The sequence below is a fragment of the Mus pahari genome, chromosome 21 (genome assembly GCF_900095145.1).
Source record: "Mus pahari chromosome 21, PAHARI_EIJ_v1.1, whole genome shotgun sequence".
Lineage (NCBI taxonomy): Eukaryota > Metazoa > Chordata > Mammalia > Rodentia > Muridae > Mus > Mus pahari.
Window position 1 is genome coordinate 23,414,751 of NC_034610.1, and position 19,440 is coordinate 23,434,190.

Consider the following 19,440-nt stretch of genomic DNA (forward strand, 5'->3'; position numbering starts at 1 on the left):
TCGGAAGAGCAGTCGGGTGCTCTTACCCACTGAGCCATCTCACCAGCCCCATAAATAAATCTTAAACAAACAAACAAACAAACAAAACCCAAAGACTTAAGTGAGAATCCCACAGTTTGTAAATAATTTCAGATATTCTCTTTCCGTGTGCTAAGCATCGCTGTGTGCAGGAAAGATGAATGTCAGAAGAAAGCAAAAAGTAACCAGAAAGTCAGGATGTGACGAAGGCAGAGCAGGAAGGCAAATGCTGGGGCTGGAGACAACTCAGTGGGGGGAGAGCCTGCTGCTCTTGCCACAGACCTGGGCTTCCATTCCTAGCATCTGTATGGAAGCCATAACTGTAATGACTGGCTGTGCCTCCAGCTCCTGGGGTCTAATGCCCTCTTTGGGCTTCCATGGGCACTGCATGGATACATTCAGACAAAAAAAGGTATACACATAAAATCTAAAAAGAAAAAAAAGGTTTTATTAATTTATGTATGTGTGTGTTTGACTATATGCTATGTATGTACAGGTGTCCACAGAGGTCAGAAGAGGGTATCAGATCCCTAGAACCTGGAGTTACATGGATTTTTTTTAAGTTGTCCAGTTGTGTCTGGAAGATCAGCAGTTAGCCCAAGGTTGCCTGCCTCCACCTGATGTCCCAATCTTATTACCTGGGCCTCAGTGGTAGAAGAGGAGAATCATTTCCTCTCACTCTACGTGCACACTTACATACATAATAATACAAATTAGAAATCTTAGGTGACATCCCCGATATGCTTCTCCTCACACATACATGCAGACACCACTTCTCCTCACACATACATACATGCATACATCATTTCAGGACATGAAGGAATGTTAAGTCAGGAGAAATGAAGGGTCAGAGCTGGTAAACACAGCCCGTGATTGTCTCCGTGCACATGGAGAAAGGCTACCACAGGCTGGATTGTTTGGCTTCTGAACACTGGTGTGACAAGTCCTGCAAGGTTGCTGACAAGAGCTCGGAGCACCAGGGCCCTGGCAGGCCTCTGCACAGTAAGGACTTGCTCTGAGCTCATGTATGCGGAGGCACCCAGTTCCTAGGCATCCCACTTCCTCTGCTCTGTCTCTGGAAGACCTGTGGGTGCTTTTGACTCTGTATTCCATAGCAGAAATACTCATTTCATAAATATTTAATACAAGCCACCGTGACTCATCGGGAGCTCAGCCTCTAGGGCTCAGGAGGTCTGTTGCTAACCTCATCCAGCACGAGTTACAGGAAGTAAATATTCTACAGTGCTCTCTCTCTAAATGAGCAGGAGTGCACACAGGAGGCTTTTATTTAGGGATTTTTTTTTTTTTTTTTTGGTAAAGAGAAACAAACAAGTTTAAAAGTGGCAATATTTTCTCTTGACTTAAAAGTCTATGTAACCTGCAAGGGGGGTACTCCAACAAACCCCCAAAGTCAAACCAAACCAAATTACCCAAGTTCAGCTGCGCAATCCAGAGTGTAACCACATCAAGTGAGTCTGGTCCCTGCAGAACATCACTTAAACTGAAGCTCTGACTTATTGTTCTCTTACTGCCCTAGAGCAATTCTGTTTTGAAGAGCACAGAACACCCTGTTCTGAGCGGCTGGCACATGAACTCGGTGTGCTGACAGCAATTTGTTCTCCGATTAAAATGGGGGTGGGGTGGGGAGTGCACAGCAGTAACAAAAACTGGAATGTGAGAACCCCAAAACTGTACAGCTTGTATTTCAGGAAGCAAAACTGAGGAAGAGGCTGCAACTTTTTCAAAAAGTGCTGTAACTGCCCCAGCCTAAGACGTGAGCTGGGTGAGTGTCTGCTTTCCCTTTTCTAATTATAGTAGCTGGTGTCTGATAGCTTTGCACTCGTCCCCACACAATGACTGGGTCATGGGATCTGAACGGCAGTGTTGTAATAGCATTACTACCAGAAGAAACCAGGCTATGACCAGTCAATCACACTGGTCCAGGAGAGTGGATGTTATTAAGCCCCGAGAAGGTTAGCAGAGGCTTTTCTAAAGCAGCGAGGTACATTAACCACTGACCACAAGGACATCGTTCCTATCAGGCACGGTACTCAGATTCCCTCATACAGCCTCCCTTCCTGCTTGGGACCTGCGAGCCAGACCCTAGCCCAGGGCAGGCTTGGCCCCTGACTACTGGAATGGCTTTTATGATCTTACTGCTCTTCCTTTTACAACAGCAGAGGGTTTGAGCACACCTGACACTAGCCAGTGTCATTCTGCCACCTAACAACTCTGCCTGTGGGGTACTTGGTCTCTCCATCTTTGATGAGATGACCCTGGCTAGCCTGAAACTGCTAGCATAAGCGAAGCATTCCAAAGCCAAGTGTAGTGGCATCTGGCAGGCAGAGGCAAGAGGATCCCAGGTGGTTTGAGAGCAGCGAGGGCTTCATAGAGTTGGAGGCTGTGAGCCACCTGGTGAGGCCTGCTCTCAAGAACGTCGACAACAACAGGGAGTGCTGAGTGCTGAGTATGAGTCTCAGATCCACACGAAGTAAGTACCTAAGAACTTAGAGTGGGCATAGTGGCACGGGCACTTTGGGGGATTATCACTCAACTCAAGAAGCAGAGAGGCAAGAGGACCAGTATTTCAAGGCCAGCCTTAGTGACAAGAGACCTTGTTTCTGAAGAAAACAAAGGGGCTGGACAGATGGCTTGGCTGTTGGCTGTTAGCACTTGTTGCTCTTGTAGAGAGGGCCTGGGTTCAATTCCTAGCAGCTACAAGTGGCTCACAACTACCCATCACTCCAGTTCCAGAGGATAGGATGCCCTCTTCTGTCCTCCTCAGGTCCCAGTCAAACATATGGTACACAGACATACACACAGGTAAAACATGCATAAGCATACAACCAAATTTTTAAAAAAAAAAAAAATTGTAAAAGAGAAAAAAGAAGCCAGGCACTACATTAAAGCACTTGAACAGGGTGGTATTCATTCATCTGTTCACAGGCGAGCAGTGCATTCCGTGTGGGTGTGGAGATGAGCTCAGGGAACAACATACAGGGCTACTCCTCACTTAGTAGGGAGGTGCCCTCCATGGAACACTTTAGGGTCCCTGTAAGAATGCACTTTTGTCCCACACCGTTGTCAAGTACAAGGAAGAGTCCCAGCAGGCCAGCCCAGAGCTCCGCACTGCATTTGTATGCCACAACACTTAGCACACAGCTCAGGACCCCTAAATAAGCATTTACTTAATGACTAATCAGAAAACAGAGCTTTTAAGGAAACAGTGGCAATTTACACCAATTTATAGGATTTTTCCTTTCTGAATCTATCAGTCAACATCCTTATTTACTTATTTATTTACTTACTTTTGGTTTTTCGAGACAGGGTTTCTCTGTATAGTCCTTGCTGTCCTGGAATGCCCTCTATAAACCAGGTTAGCTTCAAACTTGCGATCCAGCAGCTTCTGCTTCCAAGTGCTGGGCCTAAATCTGTGCACTACCACACTGGCTTTTATACTCTGATTTTAACAGGCTCCAGGAGGCTGTCATTTCAGCACTAACCCACAACTTTTATCCTGTACAAAATCCTAAAATGAACAATTCATTAGTAGCTTGGGTTTTTGTTGTTGTTGTTGTTTATTTATTTTGTTTTGCTTTCTTTCTTAAAAAAAAAAAAAAAAGACTATTTTCTATCATGATTTCACTCCACTTGAAGACCTGGAGATACTTTCTAGAAAAAGGAGCTATCTACCTCTAAAACACATGCAAAGAATATGCTGCTATTTTCTGAGACACAATGAAATAGTTTTAAAAACCTGTGATTTTTGCTGGGCAATGGTGGCACACACCTTTAATCCCAGTGTTCAGGAGGTGGAGGTGGAGGCGGAGGCGGAGGCGGAGGCGGAGGCGGAGGCGGAGGGATCTCTGTGAGTTTGAGGACAACTGGTCTACAGAGTGACTTCCAGGATGGCCAGGGCTATACAGAGGAACCCTGTCTTAAAACAAAACAAACCAAACCTAAGTTAAAAAGCAAAGAAAACGCCGGGCGTGGTGGCGTACGCCTTTAATCCCAGCACTCGGGAGGCAGAGTCAGGCAGATTTCTGAGTTCGAGGCCAGCCTGGTCTACAAAGTGAGTTCCAGGACAGCCAGGGCTATACAGAGAAACCCTGTCTCAAAAAACCAAAAAANAAAAAAAAAAAAAAAAAAAAAAAAAAAAAAAAAAAAAAAAAAAAAAAAAAAAAAAAAAAAAAAAAAAGCAAAGAAAACCCCGTGGTTTCTTCCTGTGGTCATTTGCTAGCCATCACTCAATATTTGAAAGGCATGTGAGCAACAGACCACAGCTCACTCAGACATTAGCATGAACATACATGAAACCTTTACTCTATTTTCAATTTCAGATGTTTTTCTTACTTCATGTACAAGAAACAAATAGCCTTACCATGTTGACATTCTTGAATCCTGGTGCCTTTGGCAGCTGTCATTCATTCATCCACGCATTCATTCATCCACGCATTCATTCATCTATCCATCCATTCATCCATCCATTCATTCATGCATGCATGCCATGTGAAGGCAGGTGGTTGATGCTGGGTATTTTCCTCAGTGGTTCTCCAACTTTGTTTATGAGACAGGGTCTCACTGGGTAGCCCTGGCTGTCCCTGGAACTCTGTAGACCAGGCTGGCCTCAAACTCACAGAGCTCCACCTGCCTCTGCCTCCCAAGTGCTGGCATTAAAGACGGGTGCCACTATGTTAGGATCTACCTTATTTTTTTAAAACAGGGTCTGTCACAGGACCTAAAATTTATTCATTTGACTAGACTGGATGGACAATGAACTCCAAGGGTCTCCTTCCCCTGTTCTACCACACCACTCCAAGTCAGCTTTAAACAAAGACCGTGTGTGTAGTCAGTGTATGTGCACACGTGTATAGATGCCTTAGGGGCCTAAGAGGGCATCAGATGTCCTGCAACTGGAGTTGTGGTTGTGTGTCACCCAACATGGGTGTCAGGCATTGGGCTCCAGCCCTCAAGTGTTCTTTTGCTGGCCTGGATATTTTTCTAGCAAATTCTACTTATTTTATAAGAATTTAGCAATTTCATCAGAATATAACTTCTTCCTGCTTGTCACTGTCACCTGCCCTTTCTAAGTCTTAACCCACTTTTCTACTCTGCATACTTTCTGTCTGTGACTGATGAGATGAAGCCTTATTCTCCTCCTTCCTTATTCTTCCCCATCCCCACTTCTTGCCTTGCTCCCTTGCCTACTGCTCAGATCACCAGTCTGTATTAGAGGACCTGTCCACACACTCCTCTGCTCTTGCTCTGGAGGTTCAATGTTAATGAACATCAATTTCCAGACTTCCTTATCCTCCCCATTTTCAGAAGTGTAGATGGGTTTTGGTTTTGTTAGTTCTGAATAGTCTCTTAAACTACTTCTGTGTTTTCTGTTCATCTCCCTTACACCTTCTCATACTTGCTGACCAATGCTCGCTCGCCATCTGCACACATACACCTAAAGATGTTCAAATGACTGCAGCTACCTGTCACTGATATCTAAGCAGGCCACATGACAGTCTGTTCCTAATAGGGTGATTGTGAAGGATATAGGTGAAGATTCCTTATGTATTATTAGGCAGCTATACATACAAGGTTGGGAATGCCCTGCCTTACTGTTGATGTATGGAAAAGATTCCTTTTGGAGAAAGAACCCTTCACAACATAACTGTTGTGGGGTGCTGCCATGCCCAGCACAAAATTAAGAATTTCCAAGACATTGCATACCCCTCTGCTCTGCAGTCCACCCCTGACTCCTGCAGCCTCTGAGGCTCCCTGCTGCACTCTAGAACTAGGCTTCAGCTTTTGAGCAGAGATCTCAGTGAGATAGACCCTCAGGCAGTCCATTTCCAGACCTTGGCTGCACACTAGAGTCACTGGGGAGTTAAAAATTTTTGCCTCTGCCAGTCTCTCCTCTGAGACGTATTTAATGGGTTGGAGGCTTGGGCACTGAAATCGTTCTCACTAGCCAAGGCTGAGAGTTCCTGCAGTAGAGGCTTCCTGGTGCGGCTGGCTGCCCCATATTGCTTTATAGCAGGCCTGATGATTGCCCCAGAGCCTGTTGTGGCTCCCTTGCACCAGCTGACTGTGATCTTGGAGTTCTGCCAAAGCTGGTTGAGAAGAACGGTATGTACCTCTACAGAGGTCTTCTCAACACCTGCTTTGGGTTGGATTTACAGAATCCAGTTTCCGTCAGTCCAAGCCCATCTACTTTATATATTTCATAAGCTCATGTTTCTAATCCATCTCTCTCTGTTTGTCTCTTTGTATTTTTTGAGACAGGGTCTCACTATGTAGCTCTAGCTACCCTGGAACTCGCTAGTAGACCAGGCTGGCCTTGAACTCACAGAGGTCCTCCTACCACTGCCTCTAGAGTGCTAGGTTCCAAGGTGTGTACCACCACGACCTTCTCTTTTTACAGAGTAAATCCCTCCCTTCTCTACCTATACCACTGTATCGGGTTAGGAGGTGAGAGGGAAAGGAAATCCCTAGAACAGGAACCTGGAGATTACAGTTGGAGCTGCACCGTGCCCTGCAGCTACATTCACATGGAGCAGAAAGCCTGGGGCAAAGGAGCCCATGAGCCTGTGCTCCCATAGTCAGTTCCCATCACCAACACTAACAAGCTGAAACCCAAAATACAAGTTTGTACCAGAGGGATGGGGGCTACTCAGAGCCCTACTTCAGTGCAATAGGACTGTCCACGACAGCAAAGCTTTCAAGCTGCAATGCACCCAATGCACCTACGCTCAAGTGTGATGACTAAAGTGTCAGTCATCGCACTCACCCATAATCACCCTAACCCTAACCCATAGCACACGCTGATTCTCTATTCGGTGGAAAAAGGACAACACTGAAATACAAAGGACAAGGCAGCCATTTTATCTGGCAAGAAAAAGCTCAGGAGAACCCATGACTGATTTGTAAGAGTGAGAATTTTGATAAGAGTAAATAACACACTGTTTTGAGAAAAAATAATTTTCACAAACGTAAAAGCAGCCCAGAAGATTATGATGTAACAGGCCTTCCATGTAGCCCACTCACTCAGAACAAAGCCTACCACTATTAAGATAATATGAAATCAAAATGAAGACTGTCACTAGAGACAAATTAACCAAGGATTAGGTGTAGGAAATGAAGAGCCAAGAACTCCTTCCTTAGATCCAGGTAAAGGAAGCAAAACAAGTTATGTAAACACAGCAGAGAGGGTTAGAGGGAAAGCCCACTATGTAAGAGGGAACCCTGCCTGTGCCACAACTATCACAACTCAAACAGGAAAAGTCAGCCCCATTTACACACAAGAAAACTAGATACAAGGGTGTTAAAGTTGTCTGAAGATGTAAATTAGGCAGTAACTGAAAGATTCAATAGTTGAGACTAAGACCTCCAAAGTCCCTATGTACCCCATGTCTTAGCATCCACTGTACCCAGACACTCTCAGGTGTTTACCAGAATGTGTGGCTGATGCAGTCTAGGACTGCACACATAAACACACTGTGGCTGTATGGGAAAGAGAAGTTCCGGATGAGGGAAGGAGAACAAACTTGTGGTGCTGAACGGCACTGTGTGTACTCACGGCTTTTAAGAAGTTGTTACGTGCATGGGTGGTTTGCTTGCGTATATGTTTGTGGACCACATGTGTGCCTGTTGCCCTCAGAGGCCAGAACAGGGCTTGAGATTCCCTGGGACTGGAGTTATAGACAATTGTGGGCTGCCATGTACACGCTGAGAACTGAACCTATGCCTTCTGGGAAAGCAAGCAGTGCCCTTACCTGCTATGCCTTGTACTCACGATCTAAATACAAATGTGGGGCTGGTGAGATGGGCTCAGAGGGTAAGAGCACTGACTGCTCTTCTGAAGGTTCTGAGTTCAATTCCCAGCAACCACATGGTGGCTCACAAGCATCTGTAATGAGAGCTGACGCCCTCTTCTGGAGTGTCTGAGGACAGCTACAGTGTACTTACATATAATAAATAAACCTTTAAATACAAATGTCTCTGACACAGAGGTCCATGCAGATGCAGAGGCTTGTCCATACTTTGGAAGCGTCCTACCGAGCTGTCTACTAAGATGCTCCAGGAACATGAAGTCCCCCCCCCCCACAAGCATGCAACACTGTTTCTAGATGCTATTTTCCAGTGGGAGGAAACAGAGCTTGTTTCTGATGCATGATCCCAGAACATCTCACAGCACCATAAAGTGAGGAAGACAAAGCAAAAACAGTTAAGGATGCTCTTCACAAAAAACAAGCACCGGCAGCAATGTGGTGAGCCCCAGGAAGGAAGCGTTCCCGCCAGTCAACACTGGGGCATTCTGAGCAGCAAGGGAAAGCATCTTATTGGAGGGGGGACAATTCCCCAGGTGCTTGGTGACAAAGTAAAAGGCTGAATCAACATAGGGAAGAGAGACAGATCTTCCGTGCAGTGGAATTCCAACTGATGGATGTAAAATGAAAACAGTTACCATCAATCACTCAGCACAGTGGTAACTGCTGTCCAGAAGCCTCACCAGTGTGTGCAGTGTGGACGCCGTGGAGAGGCCGGGGGCTTCCCAGCATTCCGTTTCTGAAGCACTCAGCACTCACAACAAAGAATAACGTGACAAAAGAGAAACACGGGAGGCTCTACCCTAGCCCTGCAGTCACCAGTGCCAAGTCACCACGTGCCTCTTGACGGGGATGGTGATGATGGTGGTGATGATGGTGGTGGTGGTGATAATGATGAACTAAAGAGGGCATAGCACCACGCACAGGGCATTTTCTAAAAGCCCAATCTAGTCCCTGCGGGCTAGAGACAAACCTAAACTATGGGACTCTCTAGCAAATGGAAAGTTGTCTTTGAAAGTGTCAAAGTTGCGGGAAACAAAGATGGGAGACTAATTCATTGGAACAGAATAAAGCCATGAGGGCTAAATGGAGCTCCAGGTTCTGAATTTGAATGCAGACTAGAAAAGAAGTTAGCATGGTACCGAGAGTGGGACGGGGTGGTCCTATTAACTTCCTGGTCTCCACAAATGCCCTGTCTCAGAAATTAGATCATAGCAAGTTGTTATGAATCACTGACTCTGGAGGAGTTCCCGTAGCACAGGAAAACCCTGGTGTACAGATTTGAATTTATCATAATAAAAGATGAAAACATGTTCTGAGTAAGCTTTTAAGTGGCCGTGTCACAGATGTCTCTAGCCCTTTCAACGTTCATAAGCACGACTCCCAATGTGGGTTTTGGGGCTGGCAGAGCCTTTGAAACCAGCACAGCCTCAGTCTAGGAAGAAGTAAGGGTGCAGGGGAGGCCCAGAGGCAGCCTTAGACCCCAATTTTCTGCTCCTATCTGAGATCCTCTTTGTTTAGAATAAATTCTGAATGACACGTTACCTATAACACTGCAACTGCTATATTTGTAACTGTTTGCAATAAGAAAATAACTAAACCCAAACTAATTTTGTTATACTTGTGTAATAAAATATTGGTTAAATATTATATACATTCTAAAATCAAGAAAACCACTCTCGTTGTTTTAGATAGGTTTTCTTCTTCTTGCATACAGGTGAGTGGCTTTTTCTCTTAGAAAGCCTGGCTCCTTCCTCAGGGAGGCCTGGCTCCGGGCGGCACTCACTACTCACTTTTTACTGTTGCTCCTTCGTTTGGGTTTGAGTATCCCTCGCCTTTCCGTTTGATTCTACGGATAACGCCTGAATCTTCAAATAAGTCCTCACCTTTGAAATCAAGGAGCTCAATCTAGAGTGGAGAAGATGAAAGCCAGTTTACCAAACAGTTATTTTATAAAACTTTAGCTACATGTTTATCCATACAGCTTCGATAAGCGTAACGTGGGGCATGAGAATCACGTACTCTGCAGTACTTGGAAGGAACTCCGTGTAATGACACCGTCTAGGACTGCATCCTGTGGGGCTGCCGTGCACAGACAGACAGGAAATAGTAGGACAACTGACTTGTGGGCAAAAGGCCAGGAGGACAAGGTGCTGGCGCAGAGCAGTCCGGGCTGACTCTGAGGACACCCGCTTCCCACCCCAGATTTGTGACCTTGCCACCTTAAGATTTAAGAAATTGGCCTTCAACTGACTTGAGGAGTGCTTTCACCATGTTAGATAAAGATCCAGTTTGGCCAATTATGTGTAATTAATTCAACGCAGTAAACAATGTACCACGACTCACCGGCTCCTGACGGATATGAGGAGACAGTTGGAAACCTTCACAGCTTAACACTCCCACCACTATTTCCGGCCTGTCAGTGTGCATATGTCTTACTTCCTCTACTGACCAGAACTTTTACTTCCACATCTGCGACTTTTGTTTGTTTGGCTATGCCCACTTTGTGCCAGACACATTTCTAAGAAAGCACTGGCACATCCCCTGGATGTGTGGGAAACAATTCAAGAAGCCAAGCTCCAAAATAAATAAGCTGGAGCAGGCTCCCAGCGGCCAGCTCAGCTCCATTTCACGGCCGCACATGCACAGCAATACACATACTTGCCTCAAAAAAGAGAGTTGCGTTCGAGGGAATTTTTTGGAGGTGGCCAGCCGAGCCATAAGCATATTCTGGTTTACATAATAAATGGCAGATCTCGCCTTTCTTCATTGTAGACACCCCAATGTCCCAGGCTTTGATAACCTGACCTAAGAGAAAGCAAGAAAACAAAAACAAAAATAAAAACCAAATCTGTCAAAGAAAACCTTCAAACCTACCCCAGGCCTGCCAAACCCTAAGAACTGTAACATTGGGAAGTCCCTTTCTTGCCAACTCAAGAAACTCGGCTTCACGGCTTCACGCATCCTGCTCAGTGTCAGTATCACAAGCCTTTGTTCTGAAAGTTAAGACAGCCTCATAATGCAGCACAAGGTGGCCGAGAACTCCGAATTCTGCCAGCTGGTGTCTGTGTCCAGGACTCCTGGAAGAGACAGGCGTGTGCACCATGCAAGTACTATCATGTGCAGCATGAACTGTGTCTCATTTAGGGGCTGGAGACATGGCTCAGCGGTGGAGAGCATGGCCACTCTTCCCGAGGACCCAGGTTCAATTCCTAGCAACCACATGGCAGTTCACAGCTGTCTGTAACTTCAGTCCCAGGGGATCAGAGGCCCCCACACAGACATACATGCAGGCCAAATACCAATGATCATAAAATTAAAAGAATTAAAACAGAACAAAACAAAAGCGACGTCTCATTGCAAGCAGTCTCGAACCCTTTGGGAAACGATAGGGATTTTAGCACCACCACCAAAACACACTTGAGGTACCATGTCAATCAACCCCTCAGACACGCGGGCCACAGCTGAGCAGGCGAAGCTGCCTGCTGATGAGCTTGCTGAGCGGATTTTCACTCCTGGGACTCAAAAGCTAGGAGGGGAAACTGACTGCTGTAAGGTTGTTCTCTGACCTCCACCCAAACAAATCCGTGTCCAAGTAGGACCAGATAAGTAGCGGAGCTCAGAGGAAGTGGACTGGACCTGCTACCTTAGGACCAAGGGACTCTGTCTATATGAAAGCAGGAGAGAAAACACATGTGCTATTTGGGACAGTAGCTTAGTCTGTTACATAACTTAACACCAGCTCATTTAGTTCTAATTTTACATAGTACATGCTTATTGTTAAGACTGGAAAGCTGGGCGTGGTGGTGCACACCTTTAATCCCAGCACTTGGGAGGCAGAGGTGGGTAGATCAAGGCCAGCCTGGTCCACATAGAGGGTGCCAAGACAGCCAGGACTACATAGTGAGACTGTCTTGAAAAACCTAAACAAAACAATACAAACCGACACCCCAATAAATGGCAGTGTATAATCGTTCAATTCTAAACTCCTTTTTATTTAATAGCTTCACTTTCTTTCTTGATTACTAAAGGGAGGACATGCAGTGTAGGGGTTCAAAGTTCCTGACCTAGACAACATACTAACAGCCCCCATCCCAAATGCATGGCACAGAGTATACACACTCAGAATAAAGAAAAGCTGCTGCCCTCACCGTCACCACCACAGATCCCTCCCTCTCGTCTGGCCTTTGGAGACAAGGTCTTATTACACAGTCCAGCTCGTCTCAACTTGCAATCTTCTACCTCAGCTTCTTAGGAAATGAGCCAGTGTTCCTTTGTCTCACTCCTTCTGGTGTGCATGTGTGATGAATGTACGGCCTGTGTATGACGTGTGCCTGTGCCCTGGTGCACATGTGGAGGTCAGAAGACAACATGGTAAAGTTGGTTTCTCCTTCCATCTTCACATGGCTCCAGGGGTCATGCTGAGGTCACCGAGCCACCTTACCAGCCCCATCTATCTGACCTTTTAAAATGGACTACTTTACTTATTGTGTGTGTGCCTGTGACAGCCGTAAGAACTGGTAGGAAATGAAACTGTAATATAAAAGTGCCCCCTTCTCTTGTCCCTTACAGGAACCTGCAGTGCACAAGTGTTGCCACAGAAGGGCCTGGCATTGTTACTGTTGTCCTTATTGAGATAATCTTATGTGCCCCAAGGCTGACCTCCAACCCCTCTGTCACCAAGGCTACCCTGACCACCTTGTCCTTTGCTCTCACCTGTCCCTCGCTGGTACTGGAATCATAGGTGGGGACACCTCACCATTTCCCCGGCCAAACTTCTGAAAAGCAACACCACGAACCCCCGAGCCGCAGGCACCGCCTGAGAACTTCCGCCCCTGCAACCAAGGGGACTTAATTCCCTGGTTAGCTTCCTTTAAATTATACACATAATTTTTGTTTGTTATATTTTAAATTTTTACATGACTATTCTTAGAACTGAGATGATTCATTCTTTGGCTCTGTAGCTTCTCAACATAGTTCATGTTATAAAAGCCCCTTCTTGACTTTGTCTGACACATGCCCTTTATTAGCCACAGCATTCCAGCTCTGTCCAGGTCGCTGCTTCCCTGTGCTACCATCGAAGTTCAGCGAACAAGCGTGTGTCTAACGTTCTTTGAATAGTGAAAGCCTGGAGCTAATAGGATCAGGTCTGGCTGGTACATTAATTTAAACTGAAAAGCGAGGAACCATGCAAAACAACATATACATCAACATATACATACCTCATCTTAAAATGTAAAATATGGCCAGCTTATTAATTCATAGTATGTTAGTGGCCAAGGCTCTGTCTGTGAGTATGGTCAATCCTGGTTACAGAAAAACTCCTTTAACGTGGAACAAGATCCGAACAATATGCAGGCTCTCCTGGTGGCATGCTCTGAAAGCCACTTACTTAACTGTTCATCCACCTCCAAGTCAATGGCATCTCAAGCCCTTTCAGCACTGCTTGTAGCAGGTCTGCATGAGCGCCCTACAAGCCTCTCACGGGCAGCCCCTCTTCCTTTTGACCATTCATCTGTCTTTGTTTGTTTGTTTGTTTTTCAAGACAGGGTTTCTCTGTGTAGCCCTGGCTGTCCTGGAACTCACTTTGTAGACCAGGCTGTCCTTGAACTCAGAAATCTGCATGCCACTGCCTCCGTTGTGCTGGGATTAAAGGCGTGCGCCACCACGCCCGGCTTTAGCATTAATCTTGATGTTTTCTAAGTCTACTGAAACAAAATACTTGGAAAAAGTATACATGGGTAGTTAGGTTAAAGGCTCTTCCTAAGAGAAATAAAGTGTAGTCCTTGGCCATGGCCAGGTGCTGACACTCGCTGCAGGCTCTGTTGTCTGGGGTGAGCCTGGGCTCGGAGCAAGGCCGCACCAGTCTCTCACTACACACAGTCAAGCTTATAAAACACCAACAGCAGACAAGGTCACCGCATAACCATCAGAAACTCAGACAAAACAAGAACACTTCAAATTTTCATCTAAGCTTGGATAAAAGATATGGTTACTGTGCAACCTACAAAATATCAAAGAGCCCCCTCTCCTGGCTGCTCGGGGCAACTGTTGCACCTCACCATAGGTTAATCTCGTCTCACTCTGCCCTAGGCACAAGTCTTCATTCTCCAGCACAGGATTACCCAATTTATCCTTTCTACTCCAGAGCAAACTTCTGCTTCTTCAGAACTCTCCCAGACCACACGAGAGCCCACAACACTACCAACAATTCTTTCTGCCACATACCCCACCATCCTGACACGTATCCTCCATCCTTTCTGACACATACCCCAACATCCTGACACGTACCCACCATCCTTTCTGACACACACCCCAACATCCTTTCTGACATGCATTCTCCAACCCTGTACTGCCCACTATGTGCATCCTTTCTAGAAGGGGTGGAACCTAGATTGTTCAACTGTAGTGTCCTTCTGGCAGTCTGCGGCTGGAGAGAGCCAATGCCCAGGGTACTCATGGGCACAGTGTGTGGAACACTGCTCAGCTCATGGGAACTAGTTGTATCACTCAGGCTATCTGCAAACAAAACTAGAGCAAAAGCTAGTCAGGAGCTGGTAAAACACCGTGGCCGCACTCCTGTAGGTCTGGTCCCCAGAAGGAGGACCAGTGGGCTACAAGCATCAATGTTGCAAAGAGCCTTCATCTTCAGGATCTTTATCTTTCAGACAGAATATTCCAAAATAAATGTTTAAAAAATTGAGTCCTACATTTGATCTGGGCCTCAATTTTACTACCTCAAACACAATGTTTCAATTTTAGTTCTATTCCTTTTATAACAAAGTATCAAAGAATATATATTCATACTTCTTGTACCTACAAAGACACAGGCAATCTGAGTTTAAAGGCAATGTTGGGAACCAGGTCAGTGGGTCAAGTGTAAAGCCCTGAGTTAGAGTCCCAGCTCCATGTAGAAGCCAGGCCCAGTGGCAGTGCTGCTAAGGCCAGCACTGGGAAGCAGAGAGAGGCGGATCCCAAGGCTCGGGACAGCCAGTGGCGCTGAGTGGGGAAGTCCTAGGCCCAAAGGGAGGTACTTCTTCAAAAGCAGCATGGACAGCTCCTAAGGCGGATCTCCACATGCATGCCTACAAACATAACATACATCTGCACAACACACACAGGTAAATATGTAAGTGAAATGTACACTAGCCCAGGTTAAGAGCAATGTACTATATTTTTTCCTTTCTTCTGTAGTGATATATACATTTTCTGGTTAAAAAAACCCACACAATACTTTAAAAATCATATTATTTATAAACATATTTAATATTCTAACACTTCCCTTGATAATGAAAACTACTTTATTAATAACTGACTAGTGATTGTTTACTGTGTAACTCCTCTGACTTCAAACATGTTTTGCTGTGGCTAAACAAAGTTTATCATCTTAAGCATTTTTCAGTGTACACTTGATATGACTATGTGCTGTGCGACCTATCTCCTGAACACTCTGGTTTTACCCATCTGAAACTTTAAATCTGATTACACACCTTATTTCCTCCTCCTCTCAGCCACCAGCAAAGATTTTTTTTTTTTTCTACAGACACGAAATACAAGTAGAGACATACAGCTTTCATTTTTGGGTTGGATTATTTCATTCAGTAGGATGTCTTTGGGGTTCATCACTGATGTAGCATGTGCCAGACTTTCCCTCTCCTTTAAGACAGAGTAATATGGTCCGTGTGGTGCCACACTCCTTTAATCCCAATACTTGGGAGGCAGAAGCAGGAGGATCTGTGAGTTTGAGGCTCGCCTGGTTTACAGAGTGAGTTCCAGGACAGCCAGGGCTACACAGAGAAACATATTTCAAAAACCAAAGAGGAGTGTGAGGGGAGACTTGCGTAATAACCCACCATGTGGCCATATCACATTTTGTTTCAGTCAGGTGCTGAAGGACACTTGAGTTGCTTCACCTTTGGATCACGGTGGCTAACACTTGCTGGGAGTATGTGTATAAACATGAGACCCTTGACACAGTTCTTTTTGATCATCATCCAGAAGTGGACTGCTGGATCATAGCTGACTCTTGTATTTAAATTCCTTTTTCTCTTTTTTTGATTTATTTATTCTTATTTTATGTGCATCAGTGTTTTGCCTGCTTGGTGGTTGCTGGGGATTGAAACTGGGGTCCTGAGGGAAGCAGCCCGTGCTCTTAACTGCTGAGCTGTTTCTCCAGCTCTAATATTTCTTTTGTGTTTCTTTGGAGACAGGGTTTCTCTGTGTAGCCCTGGCTGTCCTGGAACTCACTTTCTAGACCAGGCTGGCCTCGAACTCAGAAATCCACCTGCCTCTGCCTCTGCCTCCCAAGTGGAGGATTAAAGGTGTGAGCCACCATCACCAAGCTTCAGTACTTTTTAATAAGTGTATTAACTGTGATGTAAAATGTCTTTTAGGCTTAGTATTATGAGATTTATAAAGTATAACACTTCTTTTAAAGTACACATTAACTTCACAATATCATCAAGCAAGAACATGCATTCTGAGTTTATAAATCCTACAAACGACAATTCATCACTGCAAAAAGAAAAGTAGCTGGTGTGAGCAGGCGCGCTCGGGCTGTGGCTGTTTTTAGACCTGGACTAGACTGTTGCACACCTTGGGAATGACGAAACTTCAGGAACACAACCTGGGGTGTGAGTCCTGGCTGACTCACTGTGCCCAAGTGAGCGGACACTGTGACCCTCTGTACCTCTGCCTCCTCAGGTACAAACAAAATACTTTCAAGCTGTCAGACTCAGACTGAAACAGATTTTACATGTAAGCATATATTTAAAAGCTGTATACTCAGTAATTTTCAGCAAGGGAGACAGGAGACATCCTTAGAAAAGGAAAACTGGACACTGAAGTTTTCTAACTCCAAGAATGATGAAGATAGGCAGCTACTTGAAGAAAGGACTTCTCTGTTTCATTTAGTATTTCACAATCAAGAAAGGGTGCTTCAGAGAAAAAAATCAATTTGGACAACGGCACCACAAACAGAAGTGACATACGCACAGGAGGAAACTATTCTGCTTCTACCCCGGGACACAGCCCACTGTGTTAGCCAGGTCTTAGACTGATTCCGATTCTCTTTCCCAACTTCCTCAGACCAAAAAAAAAAGACTGGCTAAGCACTGTTTCAAAAGGTTTATATGACTGCTCAGTAAGGAGGGTTACGACATAAGAAGTTACAATGGTTTTTTTACTGTGACTGCAGTAAAGAGTTTAAAGCCACCAGTAATCTTTTGCTGTAATAACAGTAACACCCAGGTGTGCACTATACTGGGCTGACGTACACAGTGGTGTGTTAGCTTCACCCAACATTGCACAGTGGTTGGTAGTAAGAGCAGTCATTCACAGTATAGGGGATGAACTCAGAGTTTACAAGTCAGTACAGGAAGGCAGTGGGTACACAGCAGGGGGAGGGTGGTGGGCACACAGGAGGGGGGAGGGGCAGTGCTCTATTGTATGTGTGTTTTTTCAATAAAGTTTTTATAGTCAGGCTCATAATAGTCCTATTTAAAATACTAAAATCAGGCCAGGTGTGGTGTTGCATATCTTTAGACCCAGCACTCAGGAGACAGAGGCAGGTAGATCTCTTTGATTCGAGGCCAGCTTACTCTACATCGTGAGTTCCAAGATAGGCAGGACTACACAGAGAAGACTATATCTTAAAACAAAAGAAAACAAAACAAAACAATGAAGTCATACTAGAATCCCAAAATTAGCCTGGAACTTCTATTTGGAATATTTCTACATACTCCTTTAGGAGACATAATACTATAAGGGACTAGAGAGCTCAAGAGACAATATTTATACTACTTCCTATTTTTTTATTTTGATGAAGCAGCAACTGTTATAATATTAATATAAAATCTAAATGACCTGGCTAATTTCTTTCTCTTTCCCTGAGATGGTGTCTTGCTGTGAAGTACAGCACAGCTTTGAACTTGGCCCTCTCCTCTGACTCCTGTGCTGGCTAGTTTATATCAACTTATCAACTTGAGGAGAGCGCTCAACAGGGAAAATGCATGTGTAAATCTAGCTGTAGGCATTGTCTTAATTAGTGGTTAATTGGGAAGGACCATTGTGGGTGGGGCCATCTCTGGGCTGGTGGTCCTGGGTTCTATAAGAAAGCAGGTTGAGCAAGCCACGATGAGCAAGCCAGTAAGCAGCCCCCTCCCATGGCCTCTGTGTCATCTCTTGCCTCCAGGTGCTGGTTCCACTTGAGTTCCTGTCCTGACTTCCTTCAATGATGAACTGTGCTGTGGAAGTGTAAGCCAAATAAACCTTTTCCTCCCCAACTTGCCTTGGGTCATGGTGTTTCATCACAGTAATAGAAACCCTAACTAGGACACCTCCCAACTGCTGGGACGATAGGTGTGTGCCATTATGCTGGCTTATGTTTCTCTGTTCTATGGTCAACTGAACACCTCTGTGCTTCTGACCCCACTGCCTCCAATCTGCCAAGTGCTGGCATTACAGACAGAAACTGCACCTGAGGATCAAACTCACTCTGTGGATGCCAGGGAAGCACTCTAACTACAGAACACCACCCGTCAGTCCTCAGCTGTCATTTTTAATTTTACAAAAGTGAAATCTGTTTGACTTAATATAAGCCAAGAGGAAGTTATATGTTTGCTTCTGACTGAAGATGTAGGAAAGAACAAACTCACAAGGACCTGGGAAACGGCAGGAGGGCAGCATCACAGAATTCCTAGGTGACTATCAAAAGTGGACGAGAGGTTCAGCAGGTCATCTGCATCAAAGGGTTTTTCACACTGTATTGCTCGACAGCACTGGTCTAGCCTGAATGGACTGCTTGTCCACACTTGACAGTGTATGTATTGCACTGGTCTCTGGGAAAATACTGGCTAACTGAGTTAGGCAGATATTCTAACAGAGGCGAACCTCACTGTCCAGAAGTCAAGTCACACACATTAGAACCCACAGCTCTCACAGAGAAGTCTACAGCTCAGGAAGCTGTTAAGCGTGGGATAGCCATAAATATTTTAAAACTGGTTTTCCCCCTGAAGCTGCAATGGCAACAAAGGCTGTCGGGTGTTTTCCTTGAAGCGACAGGTTTATCTCCTCCTCCTTCAGGAAAGACCTCGCAAGTCTGAACAGTCATCGTCTGCCTTTGCAAGAAGAATGGTGCTCACGGCAACACTGAGCTAGCTCAGTTCCCAACTGAAAGTGCAGCAGGCTTCCTGAGGGTGAGGGACCCTGGAAGGGCCGTGCTCAGGACCCCAGAGCCTCCCTGCAGCCGCACTGTGTATAACAATGTGCCGACTTTAGAAGCACTGAGATGACAGCCAACAGGAGAGGCAGTGACAACACAATGGGCTCCAGAGACGACTGTCACTGACGCCCACGAGGGTCCCTGCAGTTTGTGCCTCTGCAGGTTTTAGGTTGCCAGTGTGAGCGTCAGCAAGTGAAAGTGGCATCACCTTTACACTGCTACAGAAAGAAGTGACACCATAGTCCCAAAAGGACCACAAAGACACCTGGGGATCCATGGGCCATGTTTGCCATGTTTGTTGTGGAATATAAAAACAGAAACAAACCTAAACAAACCCTGAGAACATTGTCCTCTTTTTTTTTTTTTTTTTTTTTTTTT

The 19,440-nt window shown here is 45.3% G+C and overlaps 1 protein-coding gene across 6 annotated transcripts in view; it reads right to left on the reverse strand.

Moving 5' to 3' along the window:
- The window catches only part of Fkbp5 (FKBP prolyl isomerase 5), a 113,328-nt gene that overhangs the window by 21,547 nt on the left and 72,341 nt on the right, over window positions 1-19,440 (reverse strand). For all 6 annotated transcript variants that reach the window (XM_029532932.1, XM_021220969.2, XM_029532934.1 and 3 more), the window contains 2 exons: window positions 10,507-10,649; window positions 9,635-9,749 (listed from right to left, as the gene is read on the reverse strand). In XM_029532932.1, the coding sequence (XP_029388792.1) occupies window positions 9,635-9,749; window positions 10,507-10,649 (258 nt within the window). The remainder of the gene's footprint in view (window positions 1-9,634; window positions 9,750-10,506; window positions 10,650-19,440) is intronic.